This window comes from Arvicola amphibius, chromosome 12 (genome assembly GCF_903992535.2).
Source record: "Arvicola amphibius chromosome 12, mArvAmp1.2, whole genome shotgun sequence".
NCBI classification, from domain to species: Eukaryota; Metazoa; Chordata; class Mammalia; order Rodentia; family Cricetidae; genus Arvicola; species Arvicola amphibius.
In genome coordinates this window covers 165405810-165429823 of record NC_052058.2, presented here as the reverse complement: position 1 = coordinate 165429823, position 24014 = coordinate 165405810, and the positions used below count along the sequence as shown (strand labels likewise).

The 24014-nt window shown below is 48.4% G+C and overlaps 1 protein-coding gene across 1 annotated transcript in view; it reads left to right on the top strand.

Annotated features, from left to right (window-relative positions):
* Uvrag (UV radiation resistance associated) overlaps positions 1 to 24014 on the top strand; it is a 227010-nt gene that overhangs the window by 36002 nt on the left and 166994 nt on the right. The window contains exons 4-6 of the mRNA XM_038314080.2: positions 2023 to 2184; positions 4127 to 4201; positions 16808 to 16890. Of these exons, the coding sequence (XP_038170008.1) occupies positions 2023 to 2184; positions 4127 to 4201; positions 16808 to 16890 (320 nt within the window). The remainder of the gene's footprint in view (positions 1 to 2022; positions 2185 to 4126; positions 4202 to 16807; positions 16891 to 24014) is intronic.

Genomic DNA, 24014 nt, shown 5'->3' with positions numbered 1-24014 from the left:
GGGGAGCAGAGGGGAGGGTATGGGAACAGAGGGGAACAAGAGCACAGTCTCAGGCTCCAGAACTAGAGTTAGCCCAGAACTTTCCTGCAGAGTTCTCAGGCTCTAGATGAGCTGAGGCAGCTGGCGAGGACCAGCTCCTCCCTGGCTTGTCTGTAAGGTGACTTTAGTCTAACGTTTGCTGTCCCATCCCCTCACTCAGTGGTCACCATTCCATTGGCAGGGCTGACTGGCTTGAGGTCTGAGCAATCGCTGGCCGACCACTGAGCTCTGCAGAGGTGATACTGTGGGCTGCAGTTAGCATTGGTCAGCGGTCAGCAGACCACAGGCTGTGGACTGGCAGGGTAGCCATTTAGCTCCCAGTCAGTGAAAAGAGCAGAGCCTCGTGCTGTAGGAAGTGCATAACGAGGCTGTACTACGAAACCCCACAGTCCACTTCAGTTACAAACCCCGAAACACTGTCACCTCGCAAGACTTGATGACGTTCAAACAGAGTGGTAGTGAGCATGTCCCAGCGAGAGGGTAGCCTGAGCACCTCACCAGCAGCACAGTCTCTCCAGCCGGGGCCTGCCACTCCTGGGCAGAGCTCTTGGTTCCCTGCTCACACTTGCTGCCTCACCTTTGAGCTCTGGTGTATCATGTTCTCGTTACCTGGAATTCTCGACTTTAATCTGCTGAAATTCTATTTGTGCGTTCACAGCTCCCACAAGTGTGACTGTCTTCCCTGCTCCTTAGAGTTGGCTGTCTCTTCCGTGCTGCTGTGTAACCTTTAGCATGATTCTGCCACTGGACTTGCCCCAGTTCCAATGAACCCAGGGCCTTGGCCAGGCAATCACTGCCAGGCAATCACTGTGCTGTTGGACTGCATCTCCAGTGATAAAGCTGCTCTAAGTGGAGATTTAAATTGGAGTCCTGTGGGGCGTTGTTTCTATGCTGCCCCCTGTTCATGGTTTGTGAATTTCATGCGTGCACTTAACGTGGTTTGACCGCCCCACCTCTTCACCTCTCCCAGTTCCTTCCCTGTCCTTGAAAGCTGATTCTCCCTCCACCCACTGCTATCAGTGGCTTAAGCCCTCAGCTGGGGGTGGAACTTGGCATCTCCCCGCTCACCCCATCTGTGCTGACATTTTGGCCAGCTTGATCTTGTGCAGTCTTGTGCATGCAGTCCCAGCGCTGCGAGTTCACCTGTGCAGCGGCCCTGACATGTTGGGCAGTACTGATGACCATACCTTTGGCTCTTACAATCTGCCCCCCTTCCTTCCTACCTTCCTTCCTCCTTGACAATTCCTGAGCCTTGGAGGTAAGGGATGTCGTACAGTTGTCCCAGCTGAGAGCTCCACATACTCTTATTCCCTGCATGTTGACCAGTTGTGTGTCTCTGTACCCGTGTGTTGGCGTCATGCGTTGTGTTGAATAAATGAGAGACGGTATCACAGGGAAACCATGTCAGTGGGAGCGAAGAGCTGATAAATCTGGAGGTGCCATTGTCTCTGTACTTAGTTGCAGGGTTGTATCTGTCTACAATACCTTTTGTCTTTAAAACAAACTTTTATTTTGAATATGCCAGCGAGCAGGGGTCTGAGCATGCCAGGCACATGCAGAAGCCAAAGGACAGCTTGCAGGAGCTGACTTTTGTCTGTCTTCATGTGGGCTCTGGGGGCTGAGCTCAGGTCGTCAGGCTTGGTGCAAATGTTCTTACCAACTGAGTCATCCTGCCAGCTTTTAGTTTTTTGAGTATATGGGTGTTTTGTTTGCAAGTATGTCTGCATAGCACTTGTGTGCCTGGTGCTGGCAGAGGCCAGAAGGGGGCGCCAGATGCCCTGGAATTAGAGTTGGAGGCAGTTGGGCGTTGCCTCGTAGGTGCTGTGTCAGACTTGGGTCCTGGAAGAGCAGCAGTAGAGAGTCACCTCTCCAGCCCTTATGGATCTTTAAAAACAAAATGATATGCCATCTAATCAAAACTCTTGTAAAGAAGCTAGAGTCTTAAAACTCCCATCTACAGTGTGTCTTAACTTCCATCTGCAGAATCCAACGTGGAGGAGTCTTGACTTTGGAATAATGCCGGACCGCCTGGATACATCTGTGTCTTGCTTTGTGGTGAAGATTTGGGGTGGAAAGAACGACGCCTATCAGCTGCTGATGGAGTGGAAAGTCCACTTGGATGGGCTGAGGTACTTGGGTCAGCAGGTAAGTTTCAGAGTGAGCTTTCAAGGGTCGTCCTCTGCAAAGTAACTTGTCAACAACTTTTCTACTGACTCTCTTCTCTCTACATTTTCAGTTATAATGGATATTAATAGAAAAGAAAAAAGTAATTAAATTTGTGCAATGAAAAAAAGGTTACTTGCCAGGCAAGGTGACATGTGTCTAATCTCAGCACTCAGGAGGAGCAGGCAGGGGGAAGGCCATGAATTGGAGTTCTGCCTGGTCTATACAGGGAGCTGTGGCCCAGCCAGAGCCTGGTAACAGAACCAGGTCAGCAACAAAACAAGGCTTGTGGTACTGTGTCTACTTAAGTTACTCACATTGCTACATCTGAGTTACAAAAGCCCCTTTGCTAGGTCTGATCCCAGCCACCTGTGATTCTAGCCCAGGGAGGCTGAGATAGGATTGCACCAAGTTTCAGGCCATCCTGGGCTATAGGGAAAGACACACACAAAGGACCTTGAAATTGGGAAACTCAGGCAGAAGCACCCTAAGTGTGTATGTACATGTATGTGCATGCATGAGTGTGTGTCTGAGTGTGTATGTACATGTATGTGCGTGCATGAGTGTGTACATGTATGTGCGTGCATGAGTGTGTCTGAGAAAGATGCTTTTCCTCAGTCATTCTGCTTTGTTACATACTCCCCTCTTGGTTGTGAGATTAAGTTGACACAAAGAACGCCCCATTAAACATTCCTCTTTCAGCCAGTGGAGCTGGGTCATTCCACAATAAGGAGAGCGGCTACTCCAGAGAGTGGAGGGCGACCAGTGTCCCCGACACTGCCTGTGTAGCCCTGTGACTGATGTTGCTTATCCTTGAACTCTCCTGGCTGAGCTCAGAAGTACCTGCCTTTCTCTTCCCCTCCCCTCCCCTCCCCTCTCCTTCCCTCCCCTCTCCTTCCCTCCCCTCCCCTCTCCTCTCCTCCCCTCCCCTTCCCTCCCCTCCCCTTCCCTCCCCTCCCCTTCCTTCCCCTTTACCCTCCCCTCTCCTCTGCCCTCCCTCAGAAAAACAAAATATGTATGCATGTATACATATACATATATGTTTTATTAGAGAGCATGTAGTGTGTGTGAGTGTGTGTGTGCGCGCGCCTGTACATATGCATGCCATGACCTGAATGGAGGTCAGATGACAACTTCTGAGGGTTGGTTCTTTTCCTCTCATGTTGGGTTTCAGGGTTCATCTGGTGATTCGAGGCCTGCATGACAAGGGTTTCTCTGTATAGCCCTGGCTATCCCACAGCTCCCTCTGTAGACCAGGCTGGCCTCAAACACACCGAGATCCACTTGCCTCTGCCTCCCGAGTGCTGGGAATAAAAGTGTGTGCCACCACCACCTGAAATAAATTAATATTTTTTAAGAAAGTAATATATGTTCTTTATGGGCAGTCTGGAAAATTTGAAAAGCACGAAGAAGTCTAAAAACTCACACGTTTTCTCCCCTCTTCAGTTCCTAACATTCTGACGGGCACAATCTTCGTCCTCTTCCTTTCAGTACGTTCCGACCCAGCTAGTCTTGAAACTGACTTTGAAATGTCTTGCCTTTGAAGATGAAAACTCTTGCTTGATTTATGGTGGCCACAGTACAGCTCCATCTTTACTGTTGCATTTGGTTCAGTAAGGATCAGGAGAACAGGAGGCAGGTGATTCACAGAAGGGAAGAGAAGGTCAATGGAGGGCGGGGAGTCTGCTGGTGGCTTTGGCTAGTCGTCTCTCCCTGAATTATTCCTTATGGGCAACCACTGTCTTCACCCCCTGGTCTCTGCTCCACTCTTAGCTCACCTGACCTGCTCAAGCGCTGGTTTCTTTGCTCTCCATTGTTTAGGTCTAGCCAGTCTGTTTTTCAGCATGGAAACGCGTGAAGTTACAACTGTCCTGCCCTGACCTCTGCAGTAAGAACTAATTTGTGTGTTTCCCTCCTTCCTTAGATTCACGCTCGCAACCAAAACGAAATCATTTTTGGGCTGAACGACGGTTACTATGGTGCCCCATTTGAACATAAGGTAAGAGGATTCTCCAAATGGCCTGAGTTTTGCTTCGTGTAGGTGCCTTGCACCTGGGAAGATGATCTCCTGGGGAGGTCTGTGCACACAGAAGCTTGTTTCAAGTGTCACCGTGAGCCTGTTTGGGGACTTAGGGCGAAAGCCTTTTCGACTGAGAACTTGCTTTGTCTGACCTGCAACTACTCCCAGTAATCATTCCTAAATCCCGATTATGTTCTCGATTATGTTCTCGTAAAGGAAACCTAAGCTAGCTGTTTTCTTTTCTTCTACTTAATTCCTTGGGGATTAAGAAAGAGTGGTGAGCTCAACAAGGTGGCTGTAATCCTGGCCACTTAGAAGGCTGCAGCAGGAGGGGGTCACAGTGCCCTGGTTCAGAGTGAGTTCAAGGCCTCCCGGGGAAGCCTAGTTGGCTGGGGGTGTTGCTCAGCAGTGTGGGGCTCACCTACCGCGCTGGGAGCCCTGGGCTCAAGCCCCACTCCTGCTCTCCCTCCAAAACAAGATTGGTGACTTTTGTACAAATGGAATGGTTTACTTAAAGTGCTTCCATTATATGCTTCATCATTCTCAGTAAGCCTAAGAAACCGTATTACACTGGTCATAATGACACACCTTTAATCCCAGCACTCGAGAGGCGGAGACAGGTAAATTTATGTGAGTTTGGGGCCAGCCTGGTCTACGGAGGAGATTCTAAGTCGGCCTAACGTGTATAGTGAATACTGCCTCAAAAGAGAGAAAGAAGGAAACTAAAACTGGAGCTGTTTTGATGTCATTGCTGCCTCTACATCTAAGAGAGAAGGGAAGAGGCAGGGAGTCATTCTTAGCAGGGACCGTCCGTGACAGAGGACTGTACACGATAAAAGCCACCAACCATAACAACCATGACAAGGTAAACAGCACGCTCTGGTTGCGGTGACACAGTATTGACACGAGATACTTACTGGGCAGTGGTGACACACGCCTGTCGTCCTAGTGCGAGGGGAGGAGGGGGCAAGGTAGGTGGAGCTAAAGGCCAGCCTGGTCTACAGAGTCAGATCTAGGACAGCCAGAGCTAAACAGGGTTTTTGAAACCCTGTCTCAAAAAACAAAACAAAACAAATAACAACCTCCCCCTCCACCGCCCAAGTCAAACCAGACTGTTGTTACTTCTGATGTAGTCTTTGTGCTAAGAACGGTCTGCCGTCAGTTTGTGGGTGTGCAGAGGGGAAACCTAAAAAGCTTTTAAACAATTTAGACATCATTGTGACATTTTAAGTTATGGTCTTTGAAAGAACCAGTTCTCAGTGGACTGAATAAAAAATTTCAACAACTGCTGCTTCCCCAGAGGGGGTGAAATGTCACGGTGGTGATATGTAAGGGGACAGGTTGGGAGTCTCCAAGGCCATCAATTTGTTTGACGAGAGGCTAGAAATAGTAAAAAAGCTGTGCGATTTGGTAGAAGAATTTGAATTCCAGTCAGGCATGGTGGGAAGCAGAGGCAAGAAGATCCGGAAGGAGTTCCAAGCTAAACAGGGAGTTTGAGGACAGCCTGAACGACATGAGATACAGTCTCACAGCAAATCAGTAACAAAGGCGGACTTGAAACCCACGTGTACATGTTCAAATACTCGCAGTTTCTCATTAGCAGAGGGGACAAGGAGGATTGGAAAGAAAAATAGAGGCTTTGTTAGCTTGGGGGCAGTAATGTGGGGGTAATAGAGAATGCGCAGCAGAGAGGCTGTGTTTGCATTTGAAACACTTAACCTGCTAAGGTGACAGCCTTCAGGACCGGAGTTTCTGGGACCCCAGTGCAGCCTCTGCTGTCTGCACAGTGACATTCACTCTCCCTCCTAGAGCATGGCAGCTCCCTCAGGGAATGTCTTTGGAAACCACAAACCATGAGCTGTGACCCAGTGTTCCATCCCTTGCTTAATCTTCTGCTGGCATTTTTGAGTACCACTTTGTTCCTGATAGTGTTGTGTGGTAAAACTTCATGTATTTGGCAAGCGTGTGGCACGCGAGTGTTTAAAGCAACACAAAGAGATCTTTGAGTAAATGATAATTAAAATCTTTATCATCGTAAATGTGATTCTCCCTTCCATCTCTCTGATCACAGCCCAAACATTAAAACTAAGTGTTGTGAGATTAAAAAATGTAAAGCAAAGATGAGCAGACGTTCATATTTTGAGTTAAAGAGGCAAGAGAGTATGTATTTCAGACCCCGGTCTGCACCGCGTTGATTAAAATATTGTTCTCCATGCTGAGCTGCTTGGGTCCTGCAGATGAGGCCGGCAAATCATTGAAGATCTTTAAAGTCTGGCGTCTCTGAGAACACTGTGGTTCCTCGAGTGTTGAGTGGCGGGGAGAGAGGCTGCTGCATGGCTTTGGGGGTGGTGGGAAATAGACAAGGCTCTTGGCCAATGTGTGTGCAGCCTTTGTGATGCCCATGCAGGGTTTCCCTGTAGTGTCTGCTCCCCGGGCCTGGGTTTCTTTTTGGCAGCCGTTCTATCGGGAGACTGCCGACTGCCACCGTGGGTGGCGTAAGAACACCGGCTTCAGAGCCGTACTTCTGTGGATTTTGCCACACTGACTGCTGCTTTCTGGGGAGATCCTGGGTAAACTGGGTTTGCTTTCACATGTGTAAACATAGGAAACCGTCTGTCCTTCAATCCTCAGCTGACTGGGGATTAAACATGACAGTGTATGTGGCTGGCGTGGGAGTGGTGTTCAACAACAAATGGGACCCGATTTTCACTAGGCTCTAAACCCATGATGAGCGTTCCCACCTGTTCTGATCAGCATTGTGTTCTTGGCATGGTGTTCCTCTTCCATGCCAGGCATGTTTTGTCAACGAATGCAGGCAACAGCTTCGTTTAGGTCTACCATAGATAGTATTGGGAATTAAAATCTTGGGAGGGTGGTACTCTCTCCACCCACTAAGTGTTACTTTTGGTGTTGAGTTTTACCCACGTGGGTATTATCTGGCCTTGACAAATTGCAAAAAATTCAGACTATGGGATTATCTTCCCCTGTACTGAAAATTGCAGAAGCAATATCTGTAAGGGTCCAGTAGGTGGCGCTGCTTTCTCACTTTAGTGAAAAGAAAAATGGAACAGGAATGGAATTCAAGTCAAAAGGAGCAACATTTTTCAAATGAAAGAAACATAGATTGAAATAGCAACTTACTGATGAGTTTCACAAATGTAAGCACATAAAAGGCCATCTCGAGTAGGTGGTGAAGCTGGCATTGAGGGGCTAGGGGACAAGATCTGTAGTGAGGCCTATGCAAATCAACTAGAATTATCCAACCCAATGCCCTTATTTATTATAACTGGATCACAGAGAGCCTTTTGGCCTCCATGCAAGTGAGTCCATCCTATAATGAATACTGACACGCTGACATTGTATGTGGTTAGCACATCTACAGGTAATGTAATAGAATCACTATATACTTCCACATCTCTTCAGTCTCTACGGATTTAGAACAGTTTTACTCCATCTTTCACCAGCTGCAGAGTTGGGCGGGGCTGCATTTGAAGCACAGAGGTTCGGTGACTTTCTTTACTGTGTCTTAGCTTCCTCTGTGCAGGTTTTCTCTTCAGAAGCCTTTGCACAGACAGACCTCTGTGGGTTCCAGTTTGCTATAATCTATTGGAGGGTCTGTCTTCCTTACCAGGACCAGGAGCATGTTTGCCAAGCGTGCAGTAAGCAGCAGCCATAAGAGAGAGAGAAGCCCAGATAATAGGCTGAGTTAATGGCAGAACTGGGATCGGAGAACATCTCTGTCTTTTTATTTTCTTCATTATGCCTGTCACCATGAAAAGGGAATGGCGGTGTTCCTCACCTTCTTGACTTCTCCTGTCACTTAACTTCCTTGGCTGTGAGCAATTGCCCGCTGTCGTCTTTGGCTGACAGTAGCTGAAGTGGAGTGGACAACGGTGAGTGCCCTCGTTTTCACGAGGGGGTGCTGGAACCTGCAAGTGAAGAGGTTTGCACGTAACTGGCATCTGGGATGGAGAAGCTGAACGGTAGAGGCTTGCTCTTGGCCGGCACGGCAGCGGATCTAACCTGATGTCGAGCACAGCCCACCCAGCCGCGCACAGTAGAACACTTAGAAGTCAGGGTCTTGTCTCCAGCTCGGCCAGTGTTTGAGTGACACCGAGCTGAGCCGTGGATCATTTCTGCTCAGGTCTTTGGAAAGCTGCAAAAGTTTTCCTTTTTGTATATGAATGTCTTACACATGATTGCACCACTTGGAACTTGAGTTATAGATGGTTATGAGCCACCATGTGGGTGCTGGGAATTGAACCTGGGTCCTCTGAAAGAGCAGTAAGTGTTCTTACCTGCTGAACCTCTGTCCCCCAAAAGTTGGAACAGCATATTCTACTCAGTCCTCACGTCTTCCCATCCCCAGTAGGAGAAATACAGACCGGCCAGATCCTCAGGGCTGTCTGTTTGCTGCCTGTGCTGTTCTAACCTGTCGTGGTGTCTGAGCTGATGTAGACCTGGGGTAAGCTTGTTTCTGAACCATCCTTGACTACCTGTAACGTCAGACATTATACCAGACACTGTACATATTTTCATTTAGTCTGGAGCAGCTTCGTGAGACAGCCGTCCCCAGTGTATGAGCAGTGCCTTGGGAGAAAACTTTAAACTGCGAACGCAGGATTCCACGGCCGGTAGGTGGGCAGCAGGCTCTCCGCTTGAGCTCTGGTCTGACTCACTCAAAAGCCGCTGCTTCTGAACCAGGCTGCGTGGCATCTGCGCGCCCCCCCCCCACTCAGATAGTGTGTCAGAGTCCCACGTCTCACACTGGCTATGCCGTGAGAGAATGGGAGGCGAACGCTCAGGCCAGTGCATCGACCTCTGCCAGTGCCTCGTTGGACAGACTTGAGGTGTTATTGAGAGGAGGCACACGGGAGCTCAAGCTCAGATCCCCCCAGACCCACTAACGTCACACCCATCAGGCACTGTGCTTGGCTTCCCTCTGGCTCCCCTACTCCTCCTTTCTCTTGGATCAAATTAACTTTTTTGACAGATGTTTGGAAAACATTCTTATCCGGTAATTTATATTTATAAATCCTCTGCTACAGTGTGGTCCCCATCCTCTCCCTTCCCTGAAGCCAGATCATAACCTGGGAAAACGCCACGTTTCCTGCTACGAGTGTGGAGGCCCTTGTCTTGTTAGCACAGTGTTTGAGCTTTTGAGAATCCTAACGCCAGGAGAGGGAGAGCCAAGCGCGATTCTTCCTTGAGATGTTTTAGATTCTTGAGAAATAAACAGAAACAGCTTGAGGTTTGTCCTCCCAGGGACTCAGAGCTTAGCATTTTGCTTGTTTAAAGTCCCGGGGCTTGTTTTGCTGTTCCCTTTAAGACTGGACTTGGAATGAGCCAGGGTGTTCTAAGCTGGCGGCCCCTTGCCCTGGCTCCTGGTCTGACCATTGATGCCAGTGAGCTCGCTGACACTGCTGGCTTCTCTCCGGGCACAGCAGGCTCCGTTTTGTGTGTGCTCTCTCTTCCTTTAAGGCATGTGCTCCTTTGCAGCTGAGGTTGTGTGTGCGTGCGCGCGCGCGCGTGCGCGCGTGTGTGTGTGTGTGTGTGTGTGTGTGTGTGTGTGTGTGTGTGTGTGTGTACTCACACCCATGAATGGGTATGGAAGCTGGGGTCAGTGACTATCTTGTTTCATTGCTCTCTGCATCATCATCACCATCATCACCATCACCATCACCATCACCATTGCCATCGCCATCATCATCATCATCATCATCATCACCACCATCCTCATCAGAGACAGGCTCTCTCTGAACCCAGAACTCACTGATTTGGCTCGGCTGGCAGTGATCCTCCTGCCTCTGCACCCTACACCCAGTTACAGGCACATACGGAAGCTGACTCGCGTCCTCAGGCTCGTCTGGCAGGCACCTCTGGGTCACTTTGATGGTCTCAGGATTTAGTGTTTTCCCCGCCTGGCGCACATTTTCCCTCCGTGAATGAAGCTCACTAGAGCCACACCCCTGTCTCCGCTCCGCTCCGCTCTGCTGTAAGACAGACATCGTGCTCAAGGGACCACCACGGTGCTCCAGCGGGTCCCTCTGTCCTTCTGCACGGAGCAGCTCCCAAGGCTCTTAATCTGCTGTCTCCGTGACCGTGTTTACATGCTGACTTTTACTTTGAAGGTTCCCCCTGAACAAGAGCCTCTTCCTTGTTGCTCTGGAGGGTCTTTGAAAAGTACTATTTTTTATTTTAGGATTCTCGTATCTTTGCTCACAATGCTGTCCCTCTGTTCCGAGAGGGGGAGGGGACAGGGAGAGAGAGAGGGAGGAAAAGCGTGTCTGAAACTGTGTCCGTATTGAGCGCAGAGTCTGAGAAGAGGCCCCTCTGCTTTAACAGCTTAGCACCTGCGCTCCATCGGAGCAGAGCGGAGCGGAGCGGGCAGGAGGAGTCGCGGCCTGCAGGCGCTTAGCAGGGACACTAGCAATTTTCCTCAGTTTTAAACTGGCCAGCACTTGAAAGCACATTAGTGTCGTGCACATGTGCACACGGAACACAGACTGGATCCAGCAGGTACACTGTGCTGCAGAAAGGACGCTTCCCCATCTGTGGGGCAAGCCACCAGCGTTGTTTGTTTTCTTCCTCTTGCCCATCTGATCTCTTACTCCATGCAGTTAGGCGAGGCCCGGCTTGCAGAGCTCACTGGCCACGGGAAGCCAGTGTGCGGCACACTCGTGCTCACGCTGCACAGACCCACAGTGAAGCTCTTGTGCTTGTATTCGGGCTCCACTGGATTTTGTTCTCCTTGGCACATGGTATCTGAATTTTTAAAACATTTATTTGTTTGTGTGTGTGTGTGTGTGTGTGTGTGTGTGTACACCCTAAAGGGACCTCTTCCTTTCCGCTTCTAGACTTGCATTTTCCACATCGTCATTAACTATTGTTACATTTTTCCCAGGCCTCCTGTCTGGTGAGGTCTCTCTCTCTCTCTCTCTCTCTCTCTCTCTCTCTCTCTCTCTCTCTCTTTCTCTCTGCCCCCAGGTCCCTTTGAGTCCTTTGAAACATCTCCATTTCTGTAACCCTTGCTCGGCCTGCCCCCCAGAGGATTGGACTCCTGCAGCTCCCAGTGACCCATGGTGGACTCTGCTGGTTGTGTCTACTCTGTCCTGCTCTTCTTATTAGCTTTGCCGTGGCTTACTCGGGTCCTTTCATTCCTTTGCCTAAAAGTTGCATAGAGTAAATTTTGTCTGCTGTGTGCATGTGTTCCCTTCTCTGATCTGATTTCCTGCGTTGTGCTCCACCCTAGCTTCTGAGAGCAGAGAAGCTCCCCCTCTCCCTCCCTCTCCCTCCCCTCTCCCTCCCCACCCTTTCACTGCCACTGCTATTGGGGTCACTACATATGGGGTGTGTGTATTTTTGTGTGTCTCTGAGTGTGGCAAATGTACATGTTTGTGTTTGTATACAAACATGCCTACTCCTACAATAGCTACATGCTGAATCTACAGTACACACACACACACACACACACACACACACACACACACACGCACACACACGAACACTAATGTGCTTCAAGTGCTAGTCAAGTCTAGAGAGAAAAAACCGCACTATCTCGGCAGAGGTCGAGTAGCTTCCTCATTCTCCATGTTACTTTCTGAGCCCTGGCCCCTGGGCTTTTACAATAGCCAGCTAGCTGGTGGCTGGGCCTCCCCCGGTCATCACATCGGAGTAAGCTGCTCTCTACGCAGCTGACAGTCACGCGGCCGTCTTGGAGACCCTCCTGAGCCGTGCTGCCCGTCGGTTGTCTCGTTTCTGGCCTGGGGTCAGGACTCCCCACTCCTCGCTCTGCCGTGTTGCCCACTGTCTTCATCTTTAGGGCTCCGAACAGTTTCCATGTTGCTGAAGTCTGATTTTCCCTGGATGCAGCTTGTGATTTCCGCTGTCACGCTTTTGCTAAAGGTGTTCAGCCAGGTGGGGCTTTCCTCCGCTGCCATCGGCTTTTCAGGACATTTAACCGACCCCCAGTAGAGCCACCCCCTATGGGATCCTCACCACTTCAGAATGCCTGTGTAGCTCCTTTTGGCTTTAAGTTAGTCTTATGACCCCTGTATTTATTCATTTCACCTGGGCCTATAGCTGGCATATGCACTTTCTGAGGGTAGTGAGAAACAAGCCTTATGTTCTTTGTCTTGTAGGTGTTTAGTAAAGGAAATGAATAAATGTGTGTGTAACCTGATTGGCTTTACAAGTAGTAGTTATCTTACCAAGTGAATTTTTTCTTTTTTAAATTTTTTTTAATCTACCTATTTAACTTTTTTTTGAGATAATGTTTTGTTATGTAGCCCTGGCTGCTCTGGGACTTACTGTATAGACCCGGCTGGCCTTGAACTCACAGAGATTCTCCTGCTCACGTGCTGGGATTAAAGGTGTGTGCTGCTATGCTCAGCAAGTGCCCTTGCCGGGAGAGCTAACGTAGCATATATTTTATGTGGTCTGTGACCAGCAATGATTTGTTTTTACATTGTCAAGAATTTGCAGGAGGAGAGAAAGAAGAATATATTCCAGATGTGACAGGTGTCTGTACAAAGCTGAAAACTATCTGACTTTAGTCATCCTCCTCAACCCCCTGCCTCAGCACTGGGGATCAAACTCAGGGCCTCATTTACCACTTCACTGTATTCCCAGATTCAAAAATACCCTCTGACCCTTTATGGAAGAAGTTTGCCGACGGCTCATCTAGAAATACACCTGGTCTGCTGGGCTCGCTGCTCGCCGGAGGTGTAGGATTGTCTGTTTCCCTAACAGATTACCAGGCCCTCACCGGGCAGACAGCAATTCCCTGTGTGGAAAAACCATCCTCAAGCCTGGTCTCAGAAGAGTTTTGAGTGGCATGCAAATCTTCCCTGGGCTCTTTGGCACTTGACAGTATCTCCCACAGATAACCAGATACCAATGAGCCGGTCCTGTCCATTATGACCCTCACCGGAGCCGGGAGGATCGCACAGCTGGTCCGGTTAGATGTCGTTCAGATTGAGGCTCTTAGCGTATTGGAGGAATGTTAATTGCTAAGTGTGGGCTGAAACCAAAGGGCTTCACAATGTCCTTAAGCTGCTTTAAATGTACACAGACTGAGAATTTTAGAATCGGACAAGGTCTGGGAGATCATCAAGTTTAGCCCCTTAAGAGCAGGGGCCGCAAGCCAGACTGCGTGGCTCTTCCCCTTAATCCTCCTGTGTCTCAGTTTCCTCGGCTCTAAAGTGGGGCTAAGAATAGCTCCTAGTGGCTGGGCTGCCACAGACGCGAACGTTTCCCACAGCAGCGTTCGAACGGCAGAGCTGACTGTGGACCGGGACTTCTGCACATGCATGTGTTCACAAGAGTTCATGTTCCATCCGTGTTTCCAGGAGTTCAGTTACAGACAGTGTGTAATTTAGAGTCTAGCATCTTTCATTTAGTGTGTTTCTATATATGCACTTAGTGTGCATATAATGTATGTTATTTTCATATTACATATAACAGCAGTTAATTTTTCTGAGGATGCACCACACTTTCTTTACCCATTAGGCCTGGATGAGCCTTTGTCTTGTTCTGTCTTCTGGCTCTTGTCATAACATTTGAGGGTTAATCCTTGTCCGAGTTCCGTTTCCTTAGGTCAGAGCTTGGGAGTTACGGTGTTGTGTTGGTGTCCTCTAACTAACTCTAGTGTGTTGGTGTCCTCTAACTCTAGTGTGTTGGTGTCCTCTAACTCTAGTGTGTTGGTGTCCTCTAACTCTAGGCTTTAACTTTTTGAGGCATCTCTCAATTTTTGTTTTCCATGGCACAACATTGGTCTGTAAGGGTTCTGATTTTTCTGCTCTTGTCAACATAAGCTGTTGATTATTATTATACTAATTATAGTAGATACTATACTGTATATTATGTGATAGCCGTCCTATGTGGTTATTACACTACACTACACTACACTACACTACACTATACTATACGCCGTCCTATGTGGCTACTGTACTATACTGTACTGTACTACACTACACTACACTACACTGTGACGCCCTCCTGCTGAGGCTGAAGTAGCCTTTCCCTGTAGTTTTCTCTGCATTTCTCTAGAACCAGTACTGCCAAGCATGTGTCCCTCGTGTGCCTGTTGCCCTTGGCATCTTTTCTTTGTAGAAATCCGTCCTCCAGTTCTTTGCCCACTTTAACATTTAGCTGGTGTTTTTTTTTTTCTTTTTGTTGTTAAATCATAACCATTTTTGGATATTAAACTTTTAATTAACTATGTCAGAAATCTTTTCTACTGTTCTCTGGGTTTTTTTCTTATGTTAATGTCCTATATAAAGTTTTAAATTTTAGTAAATTCCAATTTTTTATTTCTTTTGTGGGCCATGCTTTGATTGCCATAGATAAGATTCTATTGGTTTTAAGGTCACTAGCTTTATTATTAAGGTTGAGGTTAATTTTGGGGTACTTTTACTCTTGGATGTTAGGGTGGGTGCGGCTTCGTACTTGTTCCTCACCCTCCAGTTGTTTTGACACTGTTTACGGAAGAGCTTGTTTCCCCCGATACCCTGGCACCTTGCTGTTGATACGCTGTGAGAGTCGGTCACAGATACGTGGGTTTAATCTCCACGTTCTCAGTTCTGTTTCTTTCCTTCCTTTGGCCTCCCTTCTGCTTGTACCATCTTGGTTTGATTGCCGTTGCCTTTCAGTACATTTGAATCAGAAAATGTAAGTCTCCTTTGTTCTCTTTTCCATATTTGTCAACCCCCTCTGATTCCATGTGAACTGAAGTTGGCTTTCCCATGTCTATAGAAACGGCAGATGGGATTTTGATAGAAAGACATTGAATCTGTGAATGGATTCTGGTATTGTTTCTGCCTTGACAGTATCCAGGACAGGAGATGTTTTTCCATTTTATTTCGGTCCAATTTGGGTATACTTTGTATTTCCTGCCTAATTGTTCTGGCTAGAACTTAGGTTGGATCATGTGCTACATTTTTTCTCTCTCTCATTCAAGGCTAAGTATATGAATAGCCCACATTTTGTTTGTCTTTTCTTCTGTCTGTGGACCGTTGGGCTGTTTCCACTCATTGGCAATTATGAATAAGGCTACTATGCCCACAGATACACAAATCTTAGAATCAAATCCTTGCTTTCTTTTGGGGATATATCCAGAAACACTTGCCAGAGTGCATGAAGTAATCATCTTAATATGTCACTAGATTAGTTTTGCTAATATTTTGTGGAGGATTTCAGTGTGTATATTTATAAATAGTCTTTGGTTTTCTTATGCTTTGTTTGGCTTTGATGTGAGCTTTGTAGTGATCTCGTAGTGGCTTAAGATCCCCTCCAACTCTCTCCTTCCTCCCCAACCCTCTCCTTCCTCCCCTTGCCCTCCCCTCTCCTTCCTCCCCTTGCCCTCCCCTCTCCTTTCTTCTCTTAAGACTTTGGCTGGATTGCCATTGTTATTGTCGTTCTTATTTCAGTAGTTCTAGGATTACTAGTCAAGTCTTCTACATCTCTACTTTTAAAACTTTTATCTTTATTTATTTCTCCTGTTAGTCTTATGGTTATTGATTTCCCTTCTTTATGTGTGAAAAGTCTGCTTAGATTTTCTGTTTCGTCTTGAGTCACTTTTGGTAGTTCTTGCATTCCTAAAAAATTTTACTTTTTCTAGAAATCTCCACATGGAATTCCATAGTGGCTCTGCTAACTAACTCACATCCCTCCTTTCCCCTCACAGCTTTGCCAGTATTTATTATAGCAGTTACTTAGTGTTGGCTGCGTGTCTCTCACTTACATTTATGAGGTTCGTATTACTGTCATTTCTGTGTTAATGACAGAGAAAACAGTTGACTGAGGTTTGGTGACAATCACAGATCTGTTGTATTGAGGGCTTGAAATAGAATCCTGATAGTCGAGTCCAAAATGTCTTATGAGTCAGGGTCACAGGAAGCTCAGGCTGGCCCCAAACTGCAGTGTAGCTAAGGATGACCTTGAACTTCTGATCCTCTTGCCTCTACCTCCCCTGCTGGTTACACGTATGCCACTCCCTCTCTTTTATGAGGGCTGCTGAGGGAACCCAGGGCTTCTCACATTGCTGGACACCAACAGCCACAGCCCTGCGGCCTGTGTCCTCATTACCTACCATTTATACTGCCTTCCTTGAGTAGCAGAGACACCTGCCTTGTTCCTATGTCACTGTGTTATATTCTTGTTAGAAACCACAGTGCTGGCATGGGTGGGAACACTTGTTTATTATCTTCCCAAATAGGACTTGGGCTTCCAGGGAAAGCTTGGTGTTGGGGCTCAGCCTCGTGGAAAGAATTGCACACCCTTGGGTAGTCACACCTTTGAGTAGTCACATAATGTACTAAAGGACTCCTCAGCTGTCCCTGGGAAATTGACCATAATCCCCAGCTGGAACTGTTCCTTTCTGGGAGCACAGTGAGGGAGAATTGATTGTGAATGCACTGTCTGAAAGGTTTGATAGCGGTTCCACGGAGATTTCACTAAACTTTGTGAAGTCTCTGACATTTTAAGTGGACCCGGTTTTTCATAAGCCATGTCCAAAGTCCAATGTGGTTGATCTGCGCATAGGTTTTGCTTCTTTCTGTTTACGTTCTTCACTGTGTCTTTCAGGGTCATTCCCATGTACAGAAGAACATCCTTCAGGTGGATCAGAACTGTGTCCGCAATTCCTATGACGTCTTCTCTCTGCTGCGGTAAGAAACTCCTTAGAGCCTCCAGGATTTGGATGACTCTCCCTCTTTGTGCATCTGTGGTGGGTGTGTCGGAGCTCGAGAAGCCGTTACTCAGGCTTAGCATTTTTTAGTGAAAGCTCCATAAATTCTGTAGCTCCGGTGACTTAGGTTTATCTCCTCTGCAGAGTCTTTGAAAAGCCATTTCCTCTCACTGGGCAGTGGGATAGAGCAGTTGGAAGCTGGAGGATTTTAAAACAGAGACCGTGGTACTCACTGGTCTGTCCTATAAACTGCAGAGTAAGGACATGCCAGGAACTTAACAGCCATCCCTTCCCCAGGAGAAGCCACCAACAGCCCTAGGCGTGGCTTAGGCGGTTGGCTTGCTCATCATCTTAAAAGGATCCTGTATGACAGGCCGAAGGAGCTTTGGAGATATCTGGGGTCAGAGGCTTAAATACCTCGGCTCTCTGAATGTATACAGATGTCTGTATGTAAAATGTTTGGGATTAATTTTGGAAGATTGAAATTTTTTGCTTCACATGTGGTGGGTGATCAGGAGCATTTCCCCGGGGGCACAGTGAGCTGTGACACTCAGCCCTTGCGCCCTCAACTCAAGACTGCTCGTTGAAATTTGATTTGGGTAGGGTTTTTTCCTAATGTTTACCTAACACATCATAAATTTTAGATCATTACGTATCCTCTATAGATTTCCTGGTGGAAGAGTCCAGAGGGTTCTCAAAGAATGTACGGTTGTTTTATAAACACCGTGCAAGGGGGCCTTCCTTTGTGAGCCTTGAGTCTTCTATTCGACGACACGGAATTTAGTTACATGACTCTTAAGGGACAATGTCTCTAAAGCAACCACATATGCCTGATGACGTTTAACTTGTGTCTGAGAGTTGCCTTCAGTTTGCCTGCTTAGGATATGTAGCAAAACAGAGAGGACTTACCAACTGACCAGACATCCTTCTGAGTCTGTTGAATTGGGGACACCATGAGTGTCAATGGAGTGTCCAGAAAGGGTTGAAATGTCAATAAACTGCTAACATTTCCTGACCTGTTTTTCTCAGTAAAATGATAGCAAGAGAGCATTTTTTAGTAAGAATTATTTTCTCAGTATGAGACTGTGTGATCTTACCGGAGAGAAACAAATCCCAAGCCACAGGAAAGGGAGGCGTTTGTCACAGTGCGGCAGGGAAGGAGGGAACCTAAAGGATGTCGGGAGCTCTAGGCTGTCGCAGAGAGCAGGAGTAAAGAGATACAACACCACAGGGGCTGCTGTGAGTGGGGTTGCAGGCATAGATACCCAGTGGAAAAGCACTCGCCTAGCGTGCACAAGGTCCAGAGCTCAAGCCCTGGAACCTCTGACGTCCCTGTTGACTCCAGCTCCTTTAACCCTCTGGTCTTGTGATGGAGGAAGTGTTTCACTAAGTGTGTACGCTATGTATGTAGCTTGTATAATTTACAAGTGTTTCCTATCACGGTTGTGGCAACTCATTGCTTCATAACAACACAGGCTCACTTTCATGTGTACATGGGGTGTGGTGGTGTATCACATTGTGTGTGTGTGCGTGCACACGTGCAGGATGGGTATCCACACACACAGGGCAGAGGAAGGCATTGGAGGTTTTACTTTGTCACTTCCCTCCTGACTTGCTCCAGGCAGAGTTTCTCATTGTAGCCTGCACCTCTGCTGGGCTGGTTGGTCAGTAAGCTCCTGGGTCTTCTGTGTCCATCCCCAGTCCTGGTTATGGTGCTGTTAGCTACACCCAGACTCCCGTGGATCCTCCTGTACCCACCACACCCTTCTCCTGGTCCCAGATCCAGCTTTTCTGAGTTTATCAACCAAGTTACCCACCTGAACTGAGTGAGTCACCCTGCGTCCAGGAACTCTTAGGTTGTACTTACCACAGTTACTGACATTGTACAAGCTCTTTCAGACAGCAGTGGGCAGCCAGTGCTTTATTGAAAGCATTGCTCGCCCCGCAGCTTTTTGCTGTGGTAGATGTGGAATGCTTGCTGGGAAACTTGTGTCTCTCTCAGACTGCTTTTCTTTGTTCTTTTCTTTACTCAGTTAACATTGTTCCTGAATGGGGATATTTTTAAAAATATATTTTCTTTTCCTGGTTCTTCTTGATTTATAACATGTTTGTTACTTGGTCTATAATTTGAAAACATAGCCACAGCTGGGCACGGTGGTATGTGCCTGTAATCCTGCCACTTAGGAGGGGCGGGCAGATGGATCAGGAGTTTATAATCATCTTCGGCTACATGTCAAATTCAAGGCCAGCCTGGGCTACGTGAGACTCTGTCTCCAACAACAACACCCACAGTGTCTGTGTTCATTACTAGCCCTTAGCTCCAGAGCGAGTCTTCTGATTCTGTTTTCTAGGAGTATAATCTCATTAATAACTTGTACGGGCTGGGAGGTGTAGCGGGTTAACTTGCTAACACTGAGGTAAGGTGGTTTCACGGTTGAGGCTACATAGTGAGTTTCAGGCCAGCCTGCACTATATAGTGAGACCTTGTCTCAAAATTAAAAAAAAAAACAAAAAACTATGTTTCACTATATTGTTCTGCTTCTAGGATGCATAGTTTCTTTATACATTTGCTTGTGAGTGTCGTGGAAAACCAGAGAATCTTGGTGAGTTAGGACTTTGAAACACGTAGACCAGGGCATGCACCGAAACTACACTCTTGTGATGGGAGTTTCATATGGTTTGGTGGGAAAGCAGGTAGCCGTGCTCACTCTGGAGACCCTAGGCTAGTTAATACCACCCTGCAGGAGAAGCCGCATCTTCCAGAGTCCTTCCGTGCTGGGTGTGGCAGTTAGAATACTCTGGAGGTGGAAGGTCCATTTCTCAGTAAACAGACAATTAGCCCCTTTGCGCTTGTGTTTCCTGCTTTGGGATGTTCACCACAAGGTGTCAATGTTGTTCTTTAACTGACATTTGAAATGTCATTTACTTTCCAGTTTGTGGGGAGCAAACGGGCAGGAGGGCTTTGGTGGCAAATAAATCGGTGTTATGAAATGCTCTTAAGTGAGCAGTTGTCTAAATCTAGCCTTCCTGGTTTCAGGGGCATGGGGCGCTGGGTTTGTTGCTGTTGTTGCCTTTGTTGTATTTTGGTGGTGGTGGTGTTCGTGAGTTACTGAATGGTTATAAGAGAGGAGAGGATTTATGGTGAGGGGGTACGGTGAAGTGTACTGTCTAGAATTCTAACGCGATGTCATCGTGGATGACACAGGATGATACTGCAGTCAGAGGATCACTTCTAATCCTGCTGCTCTCTGAGGGTTGTCCTCGCCCCTGTCCCTGCACCCATCCTAAAGGGAACTGTATTGTAGTGTGGCAGGCTTTCTGACTTCTCAGTCTTTTCCTTCCGCCTGGAAACGCTCTGCCTTTCCCAGGTTAATTAGGCAGAGCAGCAGTGAGCTGTGGTCCCCGGCCGTGGCCCCAGCCATGGTCCGGGGCTGTGGTCCGGGGCCGTGGTTCCCGGCCGTGGTTTCTGGCCATGGTCCCTGGGCTGTGGTCCGGGGCCGTGGTCCCCGGCTGTGGTTTCTGGCTGTGGTCCCCAGCCGTGGTCCCCGGGCTGTGGTCCCCGGCCGTGGTCCCTGGCTGTGGTTTCTGGCCATGGTCCCTGGGCTGTGGTCAGGGGCCGCGGTTCCCGGCTGTGGTTTCTGGCCATGGCCCCCGGCCGTGGTTCGGGGCCGTGTTCCCCGGCTGTGGTTTCTGGCCGTGGCCCCCGGCCGTGGTCCAGGGCCATGGTCCCCGGGCTGTGGTCCCCGGCCGTGGTCCCTGGCTGTGGTTTCTGGCCATGGTCCCTGGGCTGTGGTCCTCATCTGTGGTCCCCGGCTGTGGTCCCTGGCCTGGCCCTGGTACTGAAAGTGCTGTATCTTGGCAGAGCGGTGCAGGACTTTTGTAGGCTCTTTACCTTTGTTCGCGTCAGCCTGGCCTTGTAAATGAGCACGGTATTTGTCTCAGACAATTAAGAAGATTGGAAGGATGAACTAAAGCAGTCTGAAATCACTGAGACAGTCTGGGGCACCTGGTGGGTGGCAGCCTTCTCTCCACTCTGCTGTCAGCTCCCCTGACAGACTTCTTAGCTTGAGCCACTGGCTTTTTAATTTAGCATCTTTTCCCCTTTGCCTTCACGCCATCCTGATGTTTAAAGTCAGCTGTCCATCCCGGGCAGCCATAGTTAATGCTGTGTTTCCTCTCACCAACGGCATCCCTTCTTGGGGGAGGCTTCTTCACCTGGCTGTGTCGCCCCTCCCTGTCTGAGGTTCCTGTGCCCGGGACTCTGCAGGATGTTTTCCTGTCAGCTCTGTTCCTCTACCACAGCTTCAACCAGCCTGTCCAAACGCTGGGAGCTGCAGCCTCAACTCCAGCATGGGCGGCTTCCCTCATCAGCTTTACCCTCTGCCCCTTCCTTTTTCTCCTCCCTGGGGTTTGCACCACCCCATCCTCCAAGCTCTAGAAATCCAAGTCATTTTCTTCACTCTTCCTTCACTGGTGTTTAGCTCGCTGTTTTCCTGGGATGTTTCTTCCGCTCCCAGTAGTCCTTCCACCCCAGTCTTCCCCACGTGCCGCCAGTAGCTGTGCTTTACTGAACACTTTACAAGGATACAACTTGGATGGTTGGAGATGGCTTAGTGGTTAAGATCACTCACTGCTCTTGCAGAGGACCCAGGCTTTGTTTCTGGCACCACACGGTGGCTCATGGCCAACCATCTTCTGTAACTCAGTTCTAGGGAATCCAGTTCCACTCTTGACCTTCATGGGCTCCTACACACATGACACATGCACACATGCACACACGCACACGCATATGCATGCACACACTCAGGCACACAGGTGTAAAATACATCTTAAAGAGAACCGGTCCAGGTATGCCGGGTTTTAAGGTGTGTACCACCTCGCCTGGCCCAGCATCGAGGATGATGATCCAACCCTTCTTCCACACGATGTCGCTTATGTGGTGAAGTCCGCTCTTTTGCCTGTTTTATAGATGAGGAAGTTGAAACACAAGGCAGTTAGTAGCTTACCCACGGTCACAGAGCTGGTTCGTGTGAGAGCCTGTCTTCAGACTCAGGTGTTCTGGGCTCAGACCCCAGCTTTGCCGGCAGTCTGTCTCACCGCTTTGCAGCGGTGCCGGTCCCTGCCACGTCGCTGCCAGAGCCGTCTGTCAACGAGGGCACCGGTTCTGTCACTTTGAGCCATGATGTGATGTGTAGGATGACGTTCACACTCACCACTGAGAACACACCTCCTCGGAACGGTTGCCTTATTTCCAGTGCCTCCTCTCATCTGTGATTAATAGCTGTCGTGTATGGAGCACATACTGAGTGCAAGGTAGCCCTTCACTCCTTCTCAGCAGCCCCACACAACACACGGGTATCACACATGAAGACTGTCTCAGCACACAGATTAGCAGGTTTCATTATGACATTTCTATTCACAGTTTTGGTTGATTCCGCTCCCACCTGCTACCAGCTCCTCTGCCCATCTCCCTCACCTGCCTCCCTCAGACCTTCCCATTCCTGTCCTGGGTTCCACTTTCAGTCACGTGGTCTCTCACCCGTCCCGACGTACTTCCCCTGTCCCAGGCCATTCTAGCTTTTTATCCTCGTTCCTCACCCTTCTTCACCAGTTCCTGGATTCAAATGCCGTTTCTCCAGAGTGGCTCTCGGGCTCTCCAGGCTACAGAGGCTAAGGCGAGTGTTGAAAGTCTCCTCAGACCCAGGGCCACACTGCCCCTCCTCTCTCTGCCCTGATGCTCCTCTGTGCCATCCCATGAGTTTTCAGGAATCTGTGACTTCTAACCTTCCCTTTTTCTGTATGGTTTTCTGAAAGCCTTCATTTGCCCTCTAGCGACAAGTTCCCTTCCCTCCTTGGAGAACTCTTTTCACCTCTAACCTTTGTTTCAGAAGTGACCAGCTGTTCAATAGAAGTAAGTTATTCTGCAAGTAATCTCAGAGAACGTGGGGCAAGAGTGTAGGAGTCGGCCTTTAAATGCGGACGTGACTCTCGGCTTTTAGGTGGGGAAGCCTTGTTTCCTTTCTCTCATCAGGTTGTTGTCTCTGGGGGACAATGACAGCTACAGACAGTTCAGAGCTCCACATGCCACAAAGTTGATGCGGTAAAAGCCATGCTTCTCGGGTCTCTGTGCTAACATCAAGTCAGCTGGCGGAGAATGGAGGGGTTGTATTAAGATTCTTAAAGAGTCTTGCTTTACAATATCATGGAAAAGGGATGGGGGCGGGGAGAGGCCTCTCTTCAGCTCTTAGGAAGGCAGACACAGACACAGAGGGCTTCCTCCCTCCCTCAGTGCCCTCGTCTTCATCCTGTATCCTTGACTCAAGACATTGCACTAATGGCATCTGTGTTGGGAGCCACAGTGGAAAGGCTTAGCCAGGTCCTTGGCTGAGTGCTGAAGCCGGTTTGATAGCCATCGGCCAGGTTCCAGTATGTGCTCATTTTCCCATCAGGGCCATGGCTGTTAAGTCGTCAGCAGAAAAGAACAGTGATTATTGAGCCTTGGTAGGGGAGGAGGCACAGGGTGAGTGTTTAGAAAGATCCTCAGTCAGAATATAAAGTTTTGGTATTCTGTGCAAGCGTGGGTAAAACACAGTTTGTATTTACGTCTAATTACATATTTCTTTTATTTTTAAGTTTTTTCCTTTTCTCTTTACATGATATGGATATATCTGTGCTTGTATATGTATTCCTAAAGGAACACATATTGTAGAAATAAGATTTTAGTAAATATCTGTAATTTTAAGTGATCCCCTTCGCTCTTTGGCTTTTAAACTCCTATTCCCAGTCCTTGCCAGAAAACCACCCAGGCTCCGAACACGTCTGATCTCCAGTCACACGGCACTGTCAGCAGCCCCGTCTGATCTTTAGCTGTCCGTGTTTTCCCCGTGCTCTTGCTGTGCGTGCCGTTTTATCATATGTAAATATGGTTTTAATTCCCGATGTACAGAACTGGAAAGGAAGTGAGTTGCAGCCCCCCAACTCACTCTTTACTCCAGACTGCGTGTGCAGCCCCCCAACTCACTCTTTACTCCAGACTGCGTGTGCAACCCCCCAACTCACTCTTTACTCCAGACTGCGTGTGCAATCCCCCAACTCACTCTTTAC